At 42.1% G+C, this 24,797-nt stretch overlaps 2 protein-coding genes and 1 long non-coding RNA gene across 10 annotated transcripts in view; 1 reads left to right on the plus strand and 2 right to left on the minus strand.

Moving 5' to 3' along the window:
* PLSCR1 (phospholipid scramblase 1) overlaps positions 1 to 11,483 on the minus strand; it is a 23,616-nt gene extending 12,133 nt beyond the window's left edge. The window contains exons 1-5 of one of the 6 annotated variants that reach the window (XM_046898675.1): positions 7,914 to 11,483; positions 6,712 to 6,862; positions 4,063 to 4,145; positions 3,546 to 3,702; positions 713 to 1,010 (exon numbers count right to left, since the gene is read on the minus strand). The gene's annotated coding sequence lies outside the window, so the exon portion shown is untranslated. Of the gene's footprint in view, positions 1 to 712; positions 1,011 to 3,545; positions 3,703 to 4,062; positions 4,231 to 6,711; positions 7,096 to 7,913 lie in introns of those variants that run through there. The other 5 variants (XM_046898673.1, XM_015291618.4, XM_046898676.1 and 2 more) reach the window with 5 other exon arrangements.
* PLSCR5 (phospholipid scramblase family member 5) overlaps positions 1 to 22,405 on the minus strand; it is a 26,396-nt gene extending 3,991 nt beyond the window's left edge. Inside the window, exons 1-12 of one of the 3 annotated variants that reach the window (XM_046898678.1) lie at positions 22,204 to 22,405; positions 20,160 to 20,311; positions 16,757 to 16,799; positions 15,731 to 15,951; positions 14,557 to 14,718; positions 13,517 to 13,678; positions 12,959 to 13,037; positions 7,914 to 12,872; positions 6,712 to 6,862; positions 4,063 to 4,145; positions 3,546 to 3,702; positions 1,242 to 3,034 (exon numbers count right to left, since the gene is read on the minus strand). In XM_046898678.1, the coding sequence (XP_046754634.1) occupies positions 12,999 to 13,037; positions 13,517 to 13,678; positions 14,557 to 14,718; positions 15,731 to 15,951; positions 16,757 to 16,799; positions 20,160 to 20,311; positions 22,204 to 22,216 (792 nt within the window). In that variant the 5' untranslated portion in view covers positions 22,217 to 22,405 and the 3' untranslated portion in view covers positions 1,242 to 3,034; positions 3,546 to 3,702; positions 4,063 to 4,145; ... (1 more) ...; positions 7,914 to 12,872; positions 12,959 to 12,998. Of the gene's footprint in view, positions 1 to 712; positions 1,011 to 1,241; positions 3,035 to 3,545; positions 3,703 to 4,062; positions 4,146 to 6,711; positions 12,873 to 12,958; positions 13,038 to 13,516; positions 13,679 to 14,556; positions 14,719 to 15,730; positions 15,952 to 16,756; positions 16,800 to 17,179; positions 18,927 to 20,159; positions 20,312 to 22,203 lie in introns of those variants that run through there. The other 2 variants (XM_046898677.1, XM_040705640.2) reach the window with 2 other exon arrangements.
* Positions 20,307 to 24,381, plus strand: LOC107054108. The gene is made up of 2 exons (XR_001468073.3): positions 20,307 to 20,555; positions 22,645 to 24,381. It is a non-coding gene; the product is annotated as an uncharacterized LOC107054108 (long non-coding RNA).
* Positions 24,382 to 24,797: the final 416 nt, after the last annotated feature.

Here is a 24,797-nt window from a genome sequence, read left to right on the forward strand (position 1 = left end):
TCACGCAGGTGCTCTTTAAGGAGGTTTGGCTGTTCAGCTACTTGCTTCAAATGCTATTCAGCAAAACCAGCTGGCTTAGGGGAAATATTGCTCAAGAAGAAAGCAAAATGAAGCTGTGCTTTTGATTAGTCCGTATACTGGATGCACTGTTTCTGCATGTTTTCCTGAAGACTGAAAAAAGGCTGTGAGCATCTTGAGTTGTTCTAACAGGAGCACAGCCAGTGGTTGGAGGGCAGCGATTGAACTCCTATACTTTGTAATCCTATGGTTCAAGGTGGAATGCTGTGCCTGGCTCTGCCCCTGCCCTCCCTGTGCCGGAAGGACCTTGGCTTCTAACTTTGGACTTGGGTTAGGAGAGGGTTCCAGGACAGTCAAGGCTGCAGTGAGAAGAAGCAGACAACATGGGGTTGCTTTTGCTTGGAAAAGAGGTGCCTGTGGGGAGACCTAATAGCCACATGCCCATATGTGTGGGGAAGACATCAAGGTGATCTATGTCCCAGCCCTGGAGATGCTCAGGGTTGGATGGGCCCTGGGCAGCCTGAGCTGGTGGGTGGCAGTCAGCTCCCAGCAGGGGGTGGGAGCTGAGTGATCTTTAAGGTCTTTTCCAATCTAAACCATTCTATGATTCTGTGAAAGCACTGTTGATTTAAGGAAATGATTGGCTTGCCTTTGGTTCATTCCAATGTCTGATAGGGAACATGTTAATGCTTACTGGTATGATGGTCCCAGTTGGAGAAATACAGACAGCACAGAGGATCCACGCTGCTTGGAGAAATGCTGTTCTTAAGTCTGAGCAGGTTGAGAGTACTGGAAAGTTTCCTATAATTTTTAAAGCTGTCCCAAATTACTGTGCTTTCCATGTAGGCCCTGGGGAGCCGCTCACCATCCTTAATCCATGAGCAGCCCATTGGTGACGGAGAAGAGGGAAGCTCAAAAAAGAGAACCAGGGAGCTGCTGGTGGTCTGTCAGATAAGAGCAGCTGTAGTCTGGGGCCCAAAGGCTTGCCATGCCTATATTTAAATAAATAAATAAATGAAGAGACAAGGAAGAAGACAGTTACATTACAGTTATGTTTCTTCAAAATTAGTTAGTGGATGATCTAGACAGGAAAGCGTTAAATACTTCCTTACAGCTCAGCTACTTTTATGGAAACTGCTTCGTTACAAAACTGTGTTGTATGTTCCACATGTTTACAGGTTAAAGATTACCCACAGATGCAGTTAACATCAATGTCACCTAGATAAGCCAGGGATGTATTTTATTGAAAGGCCTGGTTTTATAAGGATCATTTTACATAGGTCACTCAAAGTATTTATTTCTGCGAAAACTATAAGAGATACAAAAAGCACTATTTGACAGAGCAAGATCTCAGCTTCGAAACACTGTTTTTCAACACCATCAGCTGTGCATTTTCACCAGCAACAAACAAGAGCCTGCATGCAGCACACATACATATTTCCATCTCTAGGCTGCTACAATCTTTTTCTTTCATTATACATTCCTACTTCAGAAGGCTTAGGAGTACTTTCAGACAAGTAGTAATAGAAAGTAATCCTGTTTGATAAATCGAACAAAGCTAGAAATAAAAAATGCATTTACACAAGAAGGAAAAAGATATTCTGCACCTTTATTGTTAAGGATTGGCTACCTAATTCTTAAATCTGATTCATCACTGTGTCTAAGATGTAATAAAAACTAGCCCCATTCTGAAATATATTACTTATGGCATCAACATCACCTCAGCAGCACAACAATCACCTCTTTGTCAGCTCTCACAGCTCTGAAAACCTTTGCAGCACCTTTGGGCCATGTGTTTTTAAGTACAGATATTAGCTCCAAGCTGTATGCTCACATCAGAAGTGAAATAAATGATAGCTGAAATTATTTTACTTTTTTCTTTTTCCTTAGGGAAAAAGAAGAAGTATATATGTATAGATATATTTATACACACAAACTTGTGTGCTTCTCAGTCATGGGAAAAACAACAGCGAAAAAAAGAAACTGAATTGTTAAGGAAAGAAAGCACTTGGAGCAGTGTGGCTCATGTGCTGATGGAAGTGTTGGTGAAATCTCCTTCTACTTGCTTTTTTCATGCGTTCACGTAATCATAGAAGCATAATGGTTGGAAAAGACCACTAAGATCATCTAAGTCCAACTTACCTCTAATACTGCCCACTAAATGATGTTCCTAAGTACCACATCTCCACGTTTCTTGAACACCTCCATGGCCAATGACTCCACCACTTCCTTGGGCAGCCTGTGCCAGTGCATCTCCACTCTTTCAGAGATCTTCCTAATGCCCACCTGAACCTCCGCTGGAACAACTTGAGGCCATTCCCTCTCATCCTATTGCTGTTACCTGGGAGAAGAGGCTGACTCCCATCACATCACAACCTCCTTTCAGGGAGCTATAGAGGGTGAAAAGGTCCCCCCTGAGCCTTCTCCTCTCCAGACTGAACAATCCCAGTTCCCTCAGCTGTTCCCCATAAGACTTGCGCTCCACACCCTTCACAGCTTTGTTGCCCCTTTCTGGACACGCTCCAGGGCCTCAGTGACATACTCATAGTGAGAGCTCAAAGCTGAACTTAGTACTCGAGATGCAACCTCACCAGAGCTGATAGAGGGAAAATCACTTCCCTGCTCCCGCTGGCTGCTCTATTTCTGATGCAACCCTGGATGCCATTGGCCTTTTTGGCCACCTGGGCACACTGCTGGCTCATGTTCAGCTGAACATCAACTAACATCACCAGATCCTTTTTTTCTGCGTAGCCTTCCAGCCACCCTGCCCCAGGTCTATACTGTTGCTTGGGGTTGTTGTGACCGATGTTCAGGATCCAGCACTTGGTCTTGTTGAACCAGGTAGGTCACTTTGTCATAGGAGGAGATGAGGTTGGTCAAGCACAACCTGCCTTTCATGAACCCATGTTGGCTGGGCCTGATTCCCTGGTTGTCTTGCACATGCCGTGTGATTGCACTCAGGATGATCTGTAATTCCTATAAACCATGCTAGGGCTGCTGGTTTCCATCTATGTCTCTGCAAAGCAAACTGCACTTAATCTAAAACAGACACATCTAATCACAGTAATTTGTGCATGCATGAATCCCAAGACTGCAAATTAAATTAGAATCCTTACCAGAGAAAAAAGAAATGAGTAAATGAAGGTCACTGTAACCTTATATATTCTACAGCTGCCCTCCTCTACCTCCCAGAATAAAGTCTTCATCTCAATATTCAACTTCTATAAGTTAAAATATATATATTACTCTGGCCATATATTGAATGTCATCTAGACACTGGCATGTCAGAGATTTGAGGATTTTATTTTGCTGGTTCTATCAGGTACATAAAAATCTAATCTGCAGTTGTCATTATTCCACACATCTGCACTGCGTTCACTAAGAGGATTAATACTGGACACTAATTTTTGTCAGAAATAGGTATATGAATATTTTTATATGGTTAGAAAATCAGAAATGCATGGTAGTATACGATAATACCTTTCCTTTTCAACAGGAATGAAGTTGTTAGCTCAGTTCAGACTTACATGCACAGATTTAAATACTCTATTCCAACAAACGTGTCTGTTTGAGATAGGGATGAACGTCGTTTCCTACATGAGGATATCTTTGTCCCGTCCAGGAGAACAGCAGCACATCCCTTCCTTTTTCTCTCAGACGTTTTTCTGGAAGAAACCTACTCACCTGCAGGGGCAGAAGAACCATGCCATGTTTTACACAAAACAAAGTAAATGGCCAGCCTGCCATATAGAACAATACCCAGCTTGTTTTCTTATCCAACTGGGATCACTGGAGTCACAACAGGCAGTCAGTGCTTGTCTGTTAGATCACATGGTGCCTCTTTATTTGCTCCAGTGAGCAGATTTAATCAGTGCCTTAAGCATTTAGGAGAGAAGTCAGCATTGCTTCAAAAGAAGTGAGAAAGGCACCATGCTCCTTCTTCGGGTTTATCATGTTTAACTGGAACGAAATGTTATTTGTAGATTCTTGATCCCATTTTTGAGGTATGTTGCATGCATTCAGAGTGCTCAGAATATCACTTACAGCCAGTTCAGCCTCCGGTCCTCCTAAAGTCTGGCACCTTGTTGGATCCTGTGGTACCCAACCGTGATGATGAGACATCAATCCTGTCGATGAAACATGGCGAGAGTAACATCAGATCACCACCAGCGTGTCAGAGATGGTGAACATGTAGCAAAAGGCAGCTTAAATCTAAACATATGAAAAATAGATACATTACTATTATTATTTCTCTGGTACGGAACTGGGGCAAACAGATTCCTCCTTAACAACGGCTGAGGGAGAAATGAGCTGACGTCTCCCACGTCCCAGTTGTGCTCTGTTTTTGGTTCAGGAACTAGGCCTTGACTAACATAATAAAAGATGTATTCACAAAACTAGAAGAGGCAGCTAACACGTTATCTCACTATTAAAGGTTTGTAGCTGTGGTAATAGGGCCGTTAGCTTATTTGATTTCATTTAACAACGTCAAGTCAGCCATCAGGCCTACAGTCTGACGAATGACTTTTGAGGTTCTCCTTTGAGAAGGGAAATAGTGAAAATAGTTTTAATACCACGCATTTTTGTTAAATCAGCATCCTGGTAACAAAGTAGTATGGATAAGAATTCTGACTTGCTTGGTTCTTGCATGCTGACCTGCAAAGTGGCCGCTCAGGCAGGCAGGGACGGTCATTTAAACAGGGAAAGCAATTCCCAGAGGGAACAAGCAGGTGCTGGTGTGCATCTTTTCTCAAAATATTTGAACGCAAGGGGAAAAACAACAATGGAACAATGAAAGAATCAATGCAACATACTGGATTTTGCTACTAAATGTTTCTGTGCCAAACCCATTTCTTACACTGAGGAGAAGGCTAAATGAAGTTTTGCTGCTGCCAGCCAGACACAATTTTGAACACCAGCATTGCAAGTGAAGGGGCATAAGCTGCTTTAGAGTAGGAAATCAGGATATAGAGTGGAAGAGAACAACTAGGCAAAAAGAAATAGTCCGCTACAGCTTGCAACATTTAGGATTAACGGGGATACTACAAATGTTAAATGCAGCTTGAGTAAATCCTGTTTTCTGCTGAAGTGTTCCTGATCCTGCAAATAGGTATTTATGAGCAGCATTCCCATAGGCATGATTTTTTACCTAAAAAGCGTAAGTAATTCAGGCTTAAGCAATAAATCAGGAAAGTCAACTCCAGCCAGCTTCCATTTCCTGTCCTGCAGGCATGCAGCGTGCGTGTCAAAGTGCACACCCCGGCTTTCCAGGCAGTTTAGAGTTGCTCACATTTGTGTTTAAGCTTTTTTTCACCATCAAGGTCTTGTGCTTAGGCTCTGCTGTAGGCAGCCTCAGAGTTCCCAGCACTGACGAGGTGCCTGTGCCCCTGCACGCTGCCCTGCTGCCATGCAGATACTTCCAGACCCAGCATCACTGCCAGTGCACAAACAGAGAATCACAGCTGGTCAGTTCTGTTAGGCTGCCTGGGGCCTTGAATTGCATTTACCTCCATTTTTGAAAGCCACTCGAAAGAAAAGTGCTGCAGACAGAAGACATCTATAATACCACATGGGTGCATGGCTGTAGTGAATAGGTTAGTGTTAGGCATGAAGGGGTCTGCATGCAGGTCTCCTCCGCTGCCCGGCCTCACTTTGTTCCAGCACAACTAAGAGCATCTGAAAGCACTCAGCCCATACCTGTTTTCATTTACAGTTAGCTAGTCTTATGCATCCTAGTATATAGTTTTTGAATTTGAGCTTCTGAAAAAAAACACTTCACTTTGACTTTACTGTTGTTAAACTAAATCAGAGGACATTTGGATTGGAGATTTAGATATTAGGAAGAAATTCTTTACTCAGAGGGTGGTGAGGCTCTGGCACTGCTGCCCAGAGAAGCAGTAGATGCTCCACGCCTGGAGGTGCTCAAGGCCAGGTTGGGTGGGGCATGGGCAGCCTGAGCTGGTGGGGTGCAGCCAGCCCATGGCAGGTGTTGGTACCAGATGGCCTTTAAGGTCCCTTCCAACCCAAACTATTCAGTGATTTTATCATATGATGTGATGGTTAATTAGATGCCATAGGTCAGTGAGTGAGTGCTGAAAGAAGGAAGAGTCACAAATGGGGCTGTTAGGGCTGTGCTGTAATGTACGCCGTGCACTCACTTCTTTTTATCAGCCTGAGCGTGAATTTTGCAATACCTGAACACATTGCCAGATGGAGAACAGAATGTGCATTTTTTCGTGACTCATCTGATAAGAATATTCTGGTATCACTGAGGGTTTCACTAATGAAACAGATTAATTAGGAGGTTGTAAAGACAAAAGGGACACTAGATCTGCAAAGGTTTATGATGCGAATCGACGGGTCAATTAAGAATGAGTTTCAAGGAAACCCAGGACAAGAGCTGGGAGATACAAGAGGCCGGAAAGGGGAAAACACTGGAAAAGGAAAACAGATATTTACATCAGACATAAACTCAAAAGTCTTACTTAGACGTCAACATCAGGTACAGTGAACTCTCTTATCTCATGAATTGCTTTGGATGTGAAGTAATTACACATGAAGAGATTGTTCACCAAAGCAGAAACCTCTCTCTCACTCTGGGACCGTTCTTTAGAAATCCTGAGCACCGTTTTCAGGAGATCTAAATTTAGTCCTATTAGTTCTTAAACCAAGATTGTCAGATTTGTTACTCACATTTCTGATGGACTTGGCCAACACATGGTATTATAAATTGTATTTGCCATCCAGTTTCTGATTCAATTGTTGAGTATAATCAAGCTGCGAGTTATCAATGATTTTCTTAAAACATTTTTTCTTTCTTCATCATCTTCTTTCAGTGATATTTCTTAAGGACAAAAGAACAGAGTATTACGGCTTGAACAGACCAGCAGTGCACTAGAAAAATGACTTCACCAAGCAGATGTCCTGTAATGAATCTCTGCCATATTTTTTCCACTGAGCTCATATTTGTAAGGATACAATTAGACTGAACAAGTAGTTGAGAGCATTCTTTTACTTTTGCCATAATTATTTCTTTCTCACGGTGTCCTCCTCTGCTCCCTGCCTGCTCTGTTCTGTGATGGCTTCTGTCTTTCCTGGAAGTTACACTATCTTTCCACAATGATTCATCTTGGTCAGGTGCTCCCCTGGCTTCCCAGTCATTCCACCTTTCATAACATCAGGACAATGCTAACCAGGGTGGTGACAGCTCAAACTAAACACATTGTTCCTAAAACGCGCCAAACCCAGTTCCAACAAGGGCAGACTGAACAATCGACCTAAAGGCTTCAGAGAAATCTGAGGCTGCTTGTGCAAGCAGGTCACTGTGGGGTCAAGTCTCATGTATGCTGATACTTTCTCCTAGCCATGTAACTGCATCTTCTTATCCTGACAGCATCCCAGCCAGTTTCAGTGCAGGAATCACATGCACACAACTGTTAGAGGAGATGACTTTTCTGTTGAAAAACACAGAAAAAATCAGGGCAAAATGGCTGTGTGCCACAGTTCTGCTTCCTGCAGCTAAAGCAAACAATTTTAGCTTACAAAAGCTTTTGTGACTCGCATGTGTACTCTTTCTTCAGGTGTTACATTTACTGGCATGCTTCATGTCAGCGTCAGCCCCAGGTTCTCCACTGTTAGGAAAAAAGCATACCAGAAGACACACCCTGCCTGTTTACACAGGCACTGTTCCCTGCATTCCCTTTCCCGTGCCCAGTTTTTTTCTGGTCTCTCTTACATTTTTGTCCTGAATTATCCCGGTTACTCCCTCACACTGCTTGTTGGTATCCAGCAACTTCTGGCCAGGAAGTATTTCTATATAGAGCAATGACAACCAATGGCAGCTCAGGTCTTTTTCTTTTTATACAAAACAACTGCACTGCAAGTAGAGCACTTACCTCGTGTGGTTGTCACACAGTAAGAAAGCCCCTGAAGTACACACTGAGCTAACACATCCTGTTGACATGGCTTGTTCAACGCAAGTCTGTGGCTTTCAAGTAGACTTCGAGGCTATCAGGGTACATAAGGACAGGACTCTGATTCCTACAGAAATACTAATCCTTTGCCAGAAGAAAACAGAAAATAATGGGGATGAGAGGTCTCTGCTATCATTTTCGCAAGAGAATGGAATGCAAGACCTAATTGTGAATGTAGATTAATTTTCAGTAGCAATTCTGGAGATGCACAATCAGGAAATCACCTACAGACCTCTTTTCACAATGCCAAAAATTTCCTGTCCTTTAAGTTAAAGGAATTGATGTACTCTGGGACACAATCACTAGGCATGCATCAGCCTGCCCATCTGATCTTTGTTTTGTGAAAGGTTAGTACTGTGCTAATAAAAGAACATTAACAAATATGGAAAAGAAAGCAGGAAGTGGTATCTTGCCTGGGCTGCCTCACTCCAAAAAATACGTATTCATCTCTTTAGCAAACTGATTTCTTAGCTTCATGTGAGAGGAGTGAAGGAATTAACTGCTGATAAATAAACAAGTCAGTCTCATGGCAATTGCTAATGGGAGTGATTTGGCTTTGAGGATGCTATTCCTAAGAGAGACTGAGTTTAACAAAACATCTTGCATTCCAGAAAAAATAACAAATCTCCTGTCACAAAATATGGAGTAACTTTTCCTAAGGATCTAAAGCTGCAGCTCCCCCTGCCCCCACCAAGGGTTCCACTTTTCAGGAACAAAAAGTACAGTTAAAAACCTGTAGCTGCTCTTTGAATTAAAGTAATATTCATGAAATTGCTTTTTTTTTTTTTCTATCTCTCAATACAGGAACCACTTACCTCCCTTAGAAAACACTGAGTTGAGATCATTCCAACATTTGTCTAATTATAGAACAAAAAAATTAATAAGATTTTTTTTTTTAATTGCACAAAGTGTTCAAAGAGACGTACTTTCATATCCCCAATATATTAGATAACCAGAAGATCTCAGAACTTACAGAGATGCTGTGTTGCCACTCTCTTCCCAGGTACTGTTATCATCTGGGGTTATGGCAGTACTGGGGCTTTCCACTCCTCTGCCCCAGGACAGCACACTGCAGTGCACCATGATGATATGACACAGGGACAAAGGTATTTTACCCATAGAAACTCCCCATTCTTCCAGGGACCACACCACAAAGCAGCTTCCTTTAGACATATCACTTTGTTTCTGCAGAAGGTGGGGAGTGCCCTGGAATTGGAGCTTCTCCCTCCTCCACCTAAGGAAGATAGAGAGATACTCCAGGTGCCGGAGGCTGGAGCCTCACCTTGAGGCTGACCAAAGGAAATGCTCTCTTTGAGGTAGACTGGGCTCCTGCCCATGTTACCTCATGAGGCATTTGTCACCTGTAATCCAGCTATAAAAAGCAGGCGATAAGGACAAGCCAACATCTTGCGCCAAAGGTTTTATATCAGGCAACAAAGAAAAAAATCCTCCAGTTAAGGGAGAAATAAGAGGTTAAAAGTGTGTTGACCTTTGACCAGCGTCCTGAGTACACCTTGTGATCTGCGAAAGCCATTCTATTAATGAACTGTTGCTGCCATCTACTGAGCACAAAAGCTATGTATCACACACGGCAGCTAGCAAGTGGCAAACTAGTTACTTGGCTGAATTAAGGTCTTCACTAGAACAACCATGTTTCTGTATAGATGTTCAGGACGCACATCTAATTTAGACTGTACTTGTCCTTGTGGGAAATACTGAATTCTCCTTTGGGCTTTGGAACCATTGGGGAACTGAGAAATGTGAGTTTTGTAAAGAACTCCCAAAACGTGAAATACATCGCTGTTATTAAGAAAGTTTGTACAGCCACAGATTTATTTATTTATTTTTAATAATGTTAACTTTTCTTTGGTAATATCACACCAAACTGCATCTTTGGTGAACCTGAATTCTTGTCCTCACATAAGTAGGGAGTTTCTAGTTGAAAAAGTGCTGGCATTGGCACTATATTTCTGCCAGGATACTGAGCAGAAATGTAGGAGCAAGGCCAAGCAGGCTGCCAAGGAAGTTCTCCTTGGTAGCAAGAGCTGTCCCAGCCTCCGTGCTTTGTTTTGTTCAGAGGCTGAGGCAATTCTGGGTCATATTGGAGGCCGCCATTGGGTTTAAAGAGGGCATTCATACACACACATATGCAAGTATTATTTTTTTTTTTCTCCAAGAAAAAGAAAGCATACTAACACACGAAAACAGCAACCAAGTCATTATGTGCTGACTACCAAGAACTACAATACCATTATCTGCTTGCAGTATATAAGAAAACATATGCAAGCAGACATTGCTCACCTACAAGGACACTGACAGCCAAATTCAGCCCTGCAGGTAAAAGCAGCTCTATTGGATTCAGTGTGAGTTGGACACATTTGTTTTAAAGATGTCTTTGGCTTGTTAAGGGATATCACAAGGCTGGAGTTTGGGGGTGAAAAGCAGCAAACAACAGGGGGGCTGCTGGTCTCAGCACACACTGTGTTTGGCTACACACAGCACCAGTGCAAGAGCGTGGTTTGGCGTGAGAAGCAAGACTGTGGCTGCAAGAACAGCTGCTTCTGTCGAAGGTAGCAAAGTGATTTAAAGGGAAAAACTAAAATAGGATTCTGCTTCTTTTGCTCAGTCTGCATAAGGGGAATTTAGGAGTTAAAGGACTGGATTTAATAGAATTACACAGTGAGAAAAGCAAATTGGCGTCACCTGCGTCCTTCTGCAAAACCATACATTTCCACAGGAGGGAGCTTCTTGCCCACGAAGCCCATAGATGGTGCACGGGGAAAGGAAACAGCAGCGCTCCCTCCAGTTCCCCTGTTCTGCCGATTGTAGCCTGAGCCACTGCTAGGAATTATAGCAAGTCCTGGTAGTGAAACGGTTAACAAATAATGATGATTGTCAGAGCTTGTTAACCGCAGTTATTTTCAAGACATATGTAAATCTGTATAAATACCTACGTGTGGTATATAATCTAAAACATACTGTTTAAATCTATGAACGTTCCTGAGTTAATTTCACTATGGGAACGTTAGTTGCAGCTTCCTGGATTTACTGTGTTTGAATTCATACCCATGAACATAAAATTAAAATTAGTCTAAATATTTGTTGAGAATTAATCACCTGATAAATTTAGCTCTTTTTCATTTTTATGAATTATTCATCATCTCCTCTCCCTTCCGTTGATGTGTTTGGTTATTTACAAGAATTGAATTACCAGTTTGTGTTACAAAATCCAGCATTCCAGGAGATTTGTAAGGTGTTCCCCTTGGAAACTGTTCTTACCACCAGTATTTTACAGTACTTCTCTGCTTCTTGAAGAACTCACTGAAGTTTTTAAGAGAGACGTAAGTTCATACAGCAAACACTTTGCAACAAACTGTTTTTGTTTATGTCTTGCATGTATATAGTGAATGCTGGCCTCAGTCTATCAAACCAGCCTACCTAGATCCCTCCATAGGGTCTTCCTACCTTCAGGCAAATGAACACTTCCCCCCCAACTTAGTGTCATCTGCAAACACACTGAGGATGCATTCAATCCCTTCATCCAGATAATCAGTAAAGGCATTAAACAGGGCTGGCCCCAGTACTGACTTCAGTGACAACAGTTGAATTTAACGCCATTCACCACCATTTTCTGGGCCTAGTTTTTACCCAGAAAAGAGAACACTTGTCCAAGCCATGGGCTGCCAGCTCCTTCAGGAGAATGCTGTGGGAAACAGTGTCAAAGGCTTTGCTAAAGTCTGGGTAGACTACATCAAAAGTCTTTTTTTCCCTTACCTACTAGGTGGGTCACCTGATCAAAGAAAGAGATGAAGTTGGTCAAGCAGGACCTGCCTTTCATGAATCTGTGCTGGCTGGGCCTAATTCCCAGGTTGTCCCTAAAAGCCTGTGTTGGCATGAACGCTTAGGAGCAGGACTATGAAATACTGTGACTGTAGGAATAAGCAGTTATGTAAAACTTACCAGAAACTGAGAAAACTCTTATTGTACAGTCTTGCCATACACAATACCTGAGCTTGCCAAAGAGAAAAGATATTTGTGTCCCAAGGAGGTGTTTGCTCTCAAATGGCCTCAGGCAAGGCCGACTGAGAAGTTATCAACCACCAGATATTACGAAGAGCAAAAAAAGAAAATACCTTTTAATGAAACTCTTGAGTGGATAGGAGCACAAATGCTTCACATTAGATAGTTCAAAAGTTAAGTGATTCGTGCACACAGAGGGGACTCTCTCAAACCACACTGCCTGCCTTCAATACAGGCAGCAAAAGTCCAGATTTTCTGAATGGAGTTTAAGTTCCCCCAGCTACTGTTGCAAGCCTATTTTCTGGCCACAGCTCATTAAATAAATCTTTGCCATAAAATAAATTGTGAGCAAACATCATTTCCTTTCTTTCAACTCACTGAAATAGATACCATCTTGAACTTCCCATTGGGTGATGTCTTTATATTTGTTGCTTTCAAACTCAGTTTGTTACTATTAATTAAATAACAAATCAGAAAATGACTTCTAAAATTATGAAAAAGCAAAACCAAATCCCCCACAACACACCCTCATGTGGTTAGTAACTGGTACCAGCACTCACAGAGCATCAAAGGGTTCTTTAAACAGAGACTTTCATCAGTGACGCTGCAAGCCTTCGTCTAATCTTTCATGATTTCCCATGCAGGAAGATCAAAAGAGAAAGAAGAGAATAGCACTGTTCCAAAGGAACAGCGCTCTGTGGGAAAAGTATATGTTTAGCTACAGCGCATGTAAAATGTAAGTGGGAAATTATTATTTACAAGACACATATTTTAATAAACAACTTCATTAGCTCCCTTTCTTTTCCTATAAGGAACAAGGATTTGTGCAGTTCAAAATCATGTCCAAAGCTCAAGAGATTTCTGGAAGAAAATGAAAAAGAATTAGAAAGTATCTAACATATAAGTCTTCAAAGCAAGAAGATCAATTTATGTTCATTTTTACTTACTGAAACACATTCTGCATATTTTATTGTTTCTGTCATCTTGTTATAAGCCATCCAGAGAGTTTTCAAAGAACATTAAGTCCTACAAGTAAACAAACAGTGAATGGTAACAAAGGTACAAAAGTGAAACAATTAATACCAGAAGCCGTGCGTGTAGGCTTTTGTTACATAAATTAATTAGATTAGTCAAGCATTTTCTACTATTCTGCCACTGAGCAATAAGAACGTCAGAGGACAATCCAAAAATCTTTAGTAACACGAGTTACGTTTCTAACCTAATAAATCCAAAATATATAGGTTGCTGGTATTTTAGAGCAGTGAATAATTTAAATAGTTTTGTCCTTGTATTTATAATTGGTAATGTACAAATTCTAGACAGTTGAAACCATTGCATATTAATATTAACGTGTTAGCACTGTAAAAAGCAGCACAAGCACTCTTAGGCAATAGTTTGACTTTTCACTGCATGTATGCCTTTGTAGGGTCACAGCCAACAGCAAGGACCTCTTTGGTCCCAGTCTGTCCAGCTCTTGGGACTACCTCTTGATTTTTCATACTTACAATGAGAAAGCATGCACCAATCATCACTGCCTTGATTTTCACGTCAAGATCTACTGGGACCTGGATCCCAAAGTTGGCAGTGTTGGTAAAGACATTGTTTACAAATCCAGACCAGTACTTGGAAATTTTGCCAATCGTTGACATTTCATTGAGGGCTTTTACCTGTGCCAATTGGGGGAAAAAAAAAACAAAAAAAAAAAAACAGGAATAAGCCTAGATGTAAATAAATCAAATACGCACTGATTGTATCTCCACAGAATTAATGACTCTGCCCTGACATGCAGAGTACTCTATAATTGTCAGGCTGTTCTTTTCTTCTTGTCATTGAAATGCTCTACGAGTGTCAGATTTGCCTTTAGGAATGGCACACAAGAAAGGGCCTCTCTTGCAAATTTGGAGACATCAGAATCTTCAGAGCTGACAGAGAAGTGGGGGGAAGCAATTATGAAAGTTTACACCACTTTTGCTCCTCTTTCACAGGGATTTTTTTTTTTACCGTCTTCAGTTTCAGATATGCTCCAAGTCACAGCAGCAGCACTGCTGTGGTCCGCTGTCTCCTACAACTGATGGATATGTTCTTGATTACACAGCCATTTCCCCATTCCCCACACAATAACACAATTAGGAACATTACCTACTGAAGTCTTCCAGTGTGGCTAGAAACACAGAAGTTCTCTCATGATTATGTAACTAAGAGGAAGAGCTTTGTTTACATCAGAAAACTGTTCATGGTTTCTTTAACAGTCCCTCATCCTTTTTCATACCCTAAATATCTCAAAGACTCCTCCAAATTCCTTTTTTTTTTTTTTTTCCCTGACAAATGAAGATAAATGGATGCAGAATTGCCAATCCCATCCAGAAAACATCTGCCAAAATCTTCATGATGAAGTCAGGAACTCCAGTGCACGTGGTTGTGATTCTGTTCCCACATTATTGCATTGTACATAATGTTTTTAAGAGCAGAATTACAGGATTTTTGACTGAGAATTTCATTAAAAGCAGCTAAACCGTAAAATTCTTAACACTCATAAGTAACATACCTCAAAGTCAACATCTTCAAAACAGCCACAAGTTGCATATGGGCCAATTATTTTTAGTACATCTTCTTTACTTTCATTCTTTATAGTAAACTTAGGCAGAAATGGGTCCCAGTTCTGTACAACGTAACCAGCTACTGTACCTGGTGGGGACTGAACTTCTAACTAGCAAACAAAACAGAATAAAATCTTAGAAACTAATTTTATATTAGCGTATTTTTCCATAATACTTTATCATGTATATAATCACAAAATATTTATTTAATGCAGTTATGTATAATTTTACCAAACCATGAACTGGACATCTAACGGCTGTCTAATGGTGCTTTTAAATACAGTAAACAATGCAGAAATCAAAAGCTGCACTAGAAGCTATCATCTTACATCACATGTCAGATTTGATAAAAGTTACACACTATGGTGAAAAACAAAAAAACCTGTAATGTGTGAGTATCCCGTAGGCTATTTTATGCAGTAATTGTGCTACCCAGGAACCTTTCTTCTGAAAATCTGGATGCAGAACTGAGAATGTAGGTAGAAAAGTCTCCCTATAAAATATTTTCCTAAAATAATATCTATGAACAAAAGTCATAAATAAGGAGAAGAGATCTCATTCTAGATAGCATCTCTGTTTTTCACTCAAAGCTGCTGATTTTTGCAATTTTCTATGGCCTTGAAGAGGTGGAGCTCTGACACAATACACCAGCTATCCCAGAGAGCTGTTTCCCAGCCACAGTCTGCTCTGCCAGCCCCAGGAAAAGTCCCTCCTTCCCACTCTGTGCTTGAAGTGAGTGATGCACACCCACAGCACTAAGTGATGTCAGTCTGAGCAGGGTGAGCAGTGGTTCAGGGCCGTACCTAAATGGAGGGAGACCTGTGTTGCCAGATGCAGGGCTCGATTTGGGATGCCCATGAGAGGCATGCTGGGAATGTTAATTCTAAAAGGGCCTTGTTTATCAATAATTGATTCTAGATGAAGGCCTTTGGGTTCTTCTCTCACTCGAGGTGTTGCCTCAGCAAGTGCAGAAGCAAGAAGAGAAGCTGCCTCCATGCAGCCCAGGCTGGGACATGGCTGGGAATTCCTTCCTACCATCCTCACTGAGGTCATGCAAGGCTTAATTAATGCAGAGCACATGCAGTGAGATGCTCGGACAAAAGGCAATTAGGCAACACTCACCTCCTGTAGGAAGCAAGGGAACCAGCAGCTGTTGCATCTCAAGGGTCTATTCACTGTAATCACCTCTCGGCCAGAATTATCAGCGATCCTTATGGTGAAAGACCTTATAGGTGAACACAAGTTCCGATCGAAGCAACCATTTTCTTCCACTGCAAAGTAAACTCTTTGTCCCAGATGGTTTTTTATCTCATACTTGCTGCAGGTCTCTGTGCCAAGTATGGCTGATAAAGCAAAACAAGTTCGATGTTACCTTAGCATAAGGTTAGATTAGAGATAGCCTCTGCCAAGACTCACCAAATTCTGCTCTGCATACGTTTACAGCTCCAGTCTGCTCTGTGGTATATACTCTAAAAACTACGAACAGAGACTGTTTAGAAATTGTTTTTAAATGGTGACATAAAGAAAATGTGTGAAAATAATGAAATAATAATGTCAAGTTTTATTTTGAAAAAACATTTAGATCAAAGACTTTAATCTGCTGTAAACTGCTGTATACATCACAAAACAGAATTCATACACTGAGTTTTGGTTATGGCTTTTCTTACTTCATGCACTGTGAAAAATATTGATACGAGGTTATCCCACTTCAACGACACAACTTTCACTCAGAGGGGTGCCCAAGAATCAGCCAAAACCTCTTGAATAGCAGAAATACATCTGATTACACTGAATAGGATTGCATTTTAAAGTGTTGTAATTGTTGAACGTGAAACTTTGAAATTTTGAGGAACCATGTAAATCAAACTATTATGCCTTATTTAATGCTTTCAGACCTTCCTTACTTTATTCGCTTGTAGCACATTCATCACTGTTTAAGACAATAACCATCTATAGAAAAATTAAATCTTTAGTAACTTTGAGGGAAGGATTTTAGGGCTGGGGCACTGTAACTTTGCTCTTTACATCTCACCACACTAACACCATGCTGGAGGCCTTGATGAAAGTCATCATGAAGCTGGGCTTGGAAGCCCTTTAGAGACAGCTGTGTACCAGCAGTGTTGGAACACAACAAGACTTGCACCATACCTTCAAGGAGCTCCACCTGCTGATGAATAATGATCCGGTCAAGCTGTTTCAAGAACAAAGAACAGAAATATAAGCTCGTGGGTCTTGGAAGGTCTGGGGCTGCTGGTGATCACCTGTCTCTTTGCATTCCTTTCCTTCCTGAGTTCCCCAAAGAAACCCTCTCTGCTGTCAGTTAGTTACAAACACAGGAGAAAAGAGAAAAACTGCCATGACACCCAGCTTTTCTGTGCTTACCGTCCCTCCAACATACTCTGCTTTAGAAAATAACCATTAGTATTGCAAAATCTTAATTTCAGCCTACCTCCCAGTGTTATGTTACTTTTTAATGCATGTTTTATATGACAATTTAGGCTCTGCTGGCTTCTTCTCCTTAAATTCCAGATGAGCATCAGACACCCGACACTGAATTTTGCCATTACTCACAGCTGAAGACAGAAAGCTCACGACAGACATCTGAGACCAGCACGTCACAGCTCTCCAGCGTATGTATATTTCACAATTGATAAATCTTGCCTGGTACACATTCAAACTGTTGCAGCCATTTATCAGTTCCAGCCATCTCCTGCAGCTAGTTCAGACAGCAAAGAAAAGCTGGTAATAGAGAAACTTCCAGATCCCTTTCATTAATCTCTGAAATGTGCATGCCAGTAATTGAAATAATAAAAAATATTTGGACTTAAAAATCTTCTCCCAAGAAGCTTTGCTGTTTGTCATTTAGATTTCATGAGATATGAGAAGCCTTGGAGCTCATGGGAAGTTAGTGCAGAGCTCTGCTGATGAAAAATGAATAAACTGGTTAAAGATGGCAGGGCTATTTTAATATTTTAGTATTGATTTTAATATGGATTTCTTTCCCCCACACAGGCTTTCACGGAGAAAGGAAAAATAATGAGCCTGAACTGCTAAAAACTTTGAGTGATTTTGCACTGCCTACCAGTTTGTTGTGAACAAAGCATAGGCAATGTTTAGCCAACAGGCAGCACCATTTGTTAGGCTTGCTTGTTTTGCCTTGTTGCTGCAAGGCAGCCATTCTGATGCATCTTTCATTGAGGCACTTGTGGATTAAGGGAATTCTGTGCTTGCATTTGAAAGCATGGAAAGTCCTTTGCTTTACATGGGTCTCAGTCCTCTTGAGCTCTGATGTGCTAAAATTCCTTACATAAAACTAATTCTTAGCATTTATCTTTGTGGGCATTAAATTTACAGCTCATCAGTCTGACCAAGTCTAAATTAAGAAGCTTCTTACAGAACCGGTAAAGCCTGGATTGTTGCACAACACAACATTGAGCTGCTTGGAAAATTCTCAGGTCTCTTCCATCTATTCCTGCTCTGGGCAAAGGTTCCCCACTTTTGTGATGGACTCCACGCAATTCCCGAGAACTACAGCTACGATCTGGAGGTTAATCACATTTTTTTTTGGGTAACCCATTTTGTAGAAAATTATTTAGAGCGTCACTTTTGTGATGATCTCTGAAAGCAAGGTCTCAGTTCAGCAGGGCAGAGGCAGTTTATTGCCAGGCTCTGAAGCACCTCAAAGAGCCAAACACATCGCTCCTCGGCCGGACTGACTACAGTGTGCATTTGCATAGCGACAGATGTTTTCTGTTCCTCTCATCCAGTGCTACACGCTGTGCCCTTGAGTTCCTGTTTAGCATAAGACTGTGGGGATCTCTATGAGATTCACTGGGGCTGGATCCTGCTTTCAGAGGCAAGCGTGTTATGGCCTTATTAAGAAATATATTCAACTTTCTCAAATAAATCTATCCAGCTATCTTCCCTGCTCCTGCTGGAGATAATCCCAGAATGTCATTTCTATTTGTTATCTTCTATTTATTCACAACCACTTTCTATATAATCCTTCTTCTGTTGAAATCATTCTTTAAATTAAATGCCTTTTTTCTTTTTTTCCACAGGTTGTTTTCTCCTCCGGGGATGACAGCTGTCAGAGTTCCTGCTCTGATAGCATTTTTTTAATCTAAAAATGAAAAATTTGCAGTCTTATTTTAAAGCAGGTTCTCTATTCCCTGTGCCCTTTAGATGGCACTTCTCTGTGCCTGCTCCGGTTGGGTACCCGCATCCATAACGCATACACAACCAGAAGCATAGACAGTATGCTCCATCAAAAATCTCCAGTTCAGCAAGAAATACTTTCCATCATTTAGATGAGTGGTTCTGCCTGCAAGTTCTGATGCAGACAGTGGGTCTGGTCCACAGGACTTCCCCTGGCCAGAAAAGGGGATGCTGAGGGCCCAGCTGATGCCCTCCCCTCACAAATGCAGCCTCACAGGGACCCAAACACACAAGGAGCCAGGAGTCATCTCAGGAGCAAACAGATTAATTAGTAAGGGCTGCAGCACAGACACATGGTTATTGAGCTGAGAATGAAGACTTTATGTCAGATGTAAACCTTCCACAAAATGGAGTAATAGGATTTGCTTGCCCACATTGTACAGATGAAGCTAAGGTGTAATTCGTGTTCATGCAGAAAGCTGAATATGTAACCTGCCAAGTATTGACTATCACAATCACTTTTCAACTAAAAAATGCAGCTCCACAGTCTGTGAACAAATGTTCCTGTAATTGACAACACATATCATTTTGTGCACAGGCTCCATGAAATGAAAATCATAACTCCACATGAAAGATGGCTTCTGAAGGGTCTCCCAGTTTTGTTAACTGTCTTAGGTTCCAAATAGAAAATGCATTCAATTTCTGCCTCTATACAAAACTACAGAAGAGCATCTTTTAAATACAGCCCTCAAGTGATGCATCAGAATCACAACCTCATAACTCCTCTTCAGCTCCCGCTTCCCTGCAATACGCTGCTTGGGCACTGCCCCTTTACTGCCTTGCAGCCCAAAACAGAGGTGCAAGTTTGCAGCTGCTCAGGCTTTCTCTCAGTCATCTCCTTGAGAACTTGCTTCTTGCTCTCAGCTGGAGAGCGTTGTCCTTGTGGGCACGAGGAATTTGCCCTAAAGACCTCCATGTTCCTCAGGGAGAGGGGTGTGATTCCCTAACACGCTGCTGGTTTTAGTCAACCAGACGAGTTCTGAGGTCAGCCAGGGTTTGGCAGTGGTTTCCCTTAAGGAGCCGGAAGGAAACTGGAGGGACGGTGAGAGGGGTCATAGTATGACCTAGAAGAAGTCCTAGAGAGAAGAAAATCACATCTGAGGGCAAAGAGAGCTGCATGCACAGCAAATAGATTTCTGCAGAGATGAATAGCAGCAGTGAAAGAGCAGCTTATAATTTGTACATTCCTTATAGTAAATGTCAAACAACAGAAACGCTTCTCCATATCTAATTTACCTTCCCCAAGAAAAAACTCCAAAGACCCCCACCCCACAAATGTCAAAGGAGTCCATGATGAAACAGAACAGTTCCAGCATTAGGAAAGATTCTGGACCTGGTTCAGGTACTCCAGCCCTGGTGGTAAGTTATGCGTATGTGAGGCTTGCTTCCACGGGCCTGCAGGCTCAGCAGGCTTGTCCTGCTCTGGCAGGTCAGAAGAACCAGGGAGGTAGTCCTTAAAGACTGGGTTTGTTTGTCCTTGAGATTCTGCAGGGAAAAGAAAAGAAGAAGAAAAAAAATAGAAATGAATAGGGCCAAACAGCAGCCAGTAGAACTGAGACACCAGCATCACATTCAGCCTGTGCCTATACCGGCATCTGAGCTCGGATGAGGAGCAAGCACCTTGGCCATCTGCTGCAGCTGGTCTCAGTGCCAGCACCTTCCCACCGCTGCAGTAACACTGGCTCTGCTCATGCAGCACGTGCCAGCTGCAGCTCTCAGCACATCTATGGTAAGTCCTCGCATTAACCGAGCCCCTACGCCTCAGCAGCAAACAGCCACAAACTGACCATTTTTATCCCCTACGTGACAGTACTCGGGCATAGCACGGTCTGAGCTCCAGAAGGAATTTAGGGTTTGGGTCTGAAGCTGCCTTTTGCAGTTGTGGGTTTAATTGAGGTCCTTTAGCTTTATTTGAACCCACTGTGGCCGATTCATCGTTTAATCATATTTTGATCTTAATTTGCCTTTGCAGCCACTGCTTTCCTTCAAAGTTGGAGAGCACAGGAGGAAGAAGAAGCCCCTTTGAATTTGTAGCTGGCTTTTAAAAATGTATAACTGGCGGATAAATATTTTATATGCTCTTCTGCATCATTTTACCTCACAGGGTTCTGTTACTGCCGTAACTCTTGTTGTTACATGAAATGCCACGAAGTGGCCGAGTGTTAGTGTTATTCTCAGATAATAAAAAGGAAAAAAGACAACAAATTGCAGTTCTACCTGTCAAATTTTAAGCTATACAAAAATCAAACAGTAAATGCATTAAATATTGATGACAACCTCCGCTACTTTGAGGCTTTGTCTATTTTCATGGCTGCTTCCTACTTCATTTACAGTGCAGAAGAACCTAAAAGTTACGACATGATGCAGTGAGCAATCTGCAGAGGTACTGGTTCCTAACAGAAGCATATTACCAAGTTCCTTCAGTATGAAAACTGTATTACAGAACATGACTATTTTGTTGCTCTTGTTAATTACTACGCATTAAAATATACAGAACCAGATCTCTTTTACATGGCTAAATATAAGCAAAACGTATATTTCTCCCTTAGGGGAAAAATGTATATTCCAAGAGTACAACAATGCTCTAAAATCTGTTTCCTGCTGCATAACTTCTGGTGCTGTAAATACTGAATGTCTGAAGTATTTGGTGGGGGAATAAAGGGGTAAGCATTACGTTGCTGAAGCTCCCTGGGCCAGCATCTGCCTCCGTACGTCACACCACGGCGATCCCTGTGGGGTTGCATTCGTGCTAAGAAAAAACAGATTTGTGTCCTTCTGCTTAGCTTTAGGATTTGACTGCATGGAAAAAATGAACGTTGATGGCTTGTGAGAGCAGCGTTCTCCCGTGTTTATCTACAGCTCTGAACAGCCAAGCGCTGCAGCTCAAAGACAGTACGTGACAGAAATGAACCCAGAAAGAAGTAATCTGGTTACATTCATTTATTCTTCAGATATTTATTTTCCCTGCATGAGTCTAGCCAGTTTTGAAAGTGAAAAGCATTTGCTGATTTCATATTTTCAAAGTGGAATAGGAAAGAAGTGCGAAATCTGTGTGAATTTTGGATCAGAACATGCCCTTCCCATGCAGCCCATACTGACAGGTTTAAGCACAAAGATACAAGCACCATTTCCTGACTGAATGCAGATGCAAACATTTTGTAATGCACTTTATTCAAATAACACTCCGGTATAGATTTTAGTCTCCTTAGGAGCCTCTTGAATACTGAAAAATTAAAAGAAGCCCAAACAACCGTGCTTTGGCTGCTGTGGTTTTAGCCTGAAACTCTCATTTCACCAGACTGCTGATTGCTGGAAATGTACGAGACTGTAGTTTTCTGTAAACATGATCTAAAAATACAGACTATAGATGCACTTACCTTGAGAGGCCATGAAGCTTCCTGAGTTACTTCTTCAAAGGAAGCCAGGTTAAAAGAAAAGGCTTTTCTTGTTGCAGCAAAGAAAAAAAGAGCACAGCATGCACAAAACTTCAGAAGGTGTCTGTCTACTTCATATCAGCTTACAAAGAACTGGAGGAAACGTATTGCCTTTCTCATGTTCCAGAACACTGCATTTTATGTCGATGGACAACAGGGGGAGATGATGCTAACAAACAAGAAAAACATTATTCATTTCAAGTCGTTTGCACCAATGGAAAGAGGAAGAAGTGTTTTGTGCATACAAAGAGGCAAAACTTCGATGTACCCACTGGGAAACAGAACGCATTAAACCTCAAACTCCACTTTATAATGTATGTATGTATTCCGCGACTATACAAATTCTGCCTTTATAATTCAATATTTATGTTTCCATTTCTGCAGGTACTCTGCAAGGGCAGAGGAGGTGATTACCTGCATCTCCCCACTGCTGGCACCCACTCAACTCATCTCGTGCTCGGAACAGGATGAGCTGTGCGGGCTTTTTCCCTGCACTCCCCTGTGGGGCTCAGTCTTCCCTCCCCAGGACGTCACCCCTGGGAACAGCCCCATGCAGCCCCTCTACACCCCTTGGGCTCCACTGCTGATCACTGTGAAGTGCTTAAATGAACATGGGAAGTGAAACGGGCTGCCTGCGTCCTGCTGCGGGCAAGCACTGTCCATGCCAACACATAACGCACAATTACCCGCATTGCACCGAGAGCAAAGCGGGAGGAGGGAGAGTAACCTTGACTTACCAGCTCATATTTCTACCTCGAGTGCCCAAGTCGCCATGGAGATCACGCACATGTGAGCCGCAGACAGATACGATGCATGGCTGCAAAATGGCAGAGCCCAAGCAGAGCGTGCTGGGGAGCAGGGCGAGGTGTTGGGGAGCATTTCTGCTCTGCTGCTGCAGGTCCTGCCACTTCGGAGCAGTCCGCAGGAGCGCACCGAGCAGATTTATCTCCAGAGGGTGCAGCTCAGGCTGATACTGATGCGGATCTCTGAAAGAATACATGCAAGAAGGAACACAATTTGTACTGAGTATATTGGTAAATGCAAAGCCTACAGTAGAACATGTGAAAATTTGACTGTGCAAAACTGCCTGGGAGCTTGTCATTAGGCAATGAGAAGTCACCAAGCAGTGCAGCCCTGCTCACAGACAAAGGAAATGTGGTTGCTGAACAACTCTGCACTGAACAAATCCTTTCAGATTGGGAAGAAGTTTCCCGTCACTGGAAATAAAGATTAGGAATGACTAAAAGGTTTTGCTTCTTTCTCCTTGTCAAAGATGTGCTTCTTCAGAGCAGAAGATCTAACCTGGGGAGCAGGCACAAAGCTCCAACAAACTCCCTGAAGAAGAAAGGGAGAGGGAAAGCCCCAGGTAAATATCATAAACCTAACTTTGAAAGTGGTGGATGAAAAATTTCAAAAGGCAGCTCGGGTACGACAGTCACCCACCCTTAACAAGGAAAAAAGTTTGCTTTGCGTCTCAGAAAACCACTCCAAAAACATCCCAGTACTTTTGTCGGTGAGTAAAGCAAGAGGAGGGCTGTAAGAGAAACGCACCCAATACAAAAAAAAAAAAAACCCCACATACTAAGAGACATATACCGAAGGAAAAGGTTTCAAATATTTACAAGGCATTTTCTGAGGGCTCCAGACAGCACTCTGGCCCCCACAGTGTGCCTGTAACGGAATCCCCAACCTGGGCAGTGGGCAGGAGGGCAGCGGGAAGGAGAGCGGAGTTGGGACACATGTGTGGGCTCCTTCCAGGAGCACCATGGTAGCAGGGGCAGGTCCAGATGTGGGCAGGAGCCAAGCTTCAGTGTTCCACTGCTCATGAAATAAACATTTCCCTGGAGTGGTTCTGCCCCAAAGAACTCATTTCCTGGCATTATTCACAAAATTGCAGTAAGTGGCTAATAGGAAGACATAAAACTTGGCTTGAAGTACATTTTCTGTGTGTCTTTTTTTCCATCTTTCACAAATTTCCATATCTTTCACAATGCCCCCTTCTTACCTTACTGTTTTAGACTGAAACAATCATTTTAGTAGATCGTATCGATTGATTTCTGTAGGATCTGAAAATGAGTCTTCATTGAGATAAGTCTTTACAATTAAAATTATGTTATTTAATCTCAGTTTATTTATTTTTTATTAAGTACCCACGTATTGGTCAAACTCCACTCCAGCTGTGATTAAAGGCAGCCTCACCAAGGACTGCAGGAACAGAAGACTTAATCACAGTTATCCACAAATGCAGCCATCCTTTGGTGCTATTTAAAAACACATAGGGAAAAACTACAAGCAAGGCAGGGACATACAGACAACTAATCGCACACAAGTAATTCTATCTGACTTTTAAGGAATTCCACAAGCCAAATGGCAGCACCCAATTTCTGCCAAGACACTGAGCTCAGCCTCATCACCTCCCACTGAAGACGCTGGGGGTCACTGCCAACATTTGTTCTACTGCAGAGAGACTGAATAATAGGAAGAGAGCCTGCTCCCTTCTGCTGGGTGAAGGCGTTGGACAGCTGCAACACATTCAC

This window comes from Gallus gallus, chromosome 9 (genome assembly GCF_016699485.2).
Source record: "Gallus gallus isolate bGalGal1 chromosome 9, bGalGal1.mat.broiler.GRCg7b, whole genome shotgun sequence".
NCBI lineage: Eukaryota > Metazoa > Chordata > Aves > Galliformes > Phasianidae > Gallus > Gallus gallus.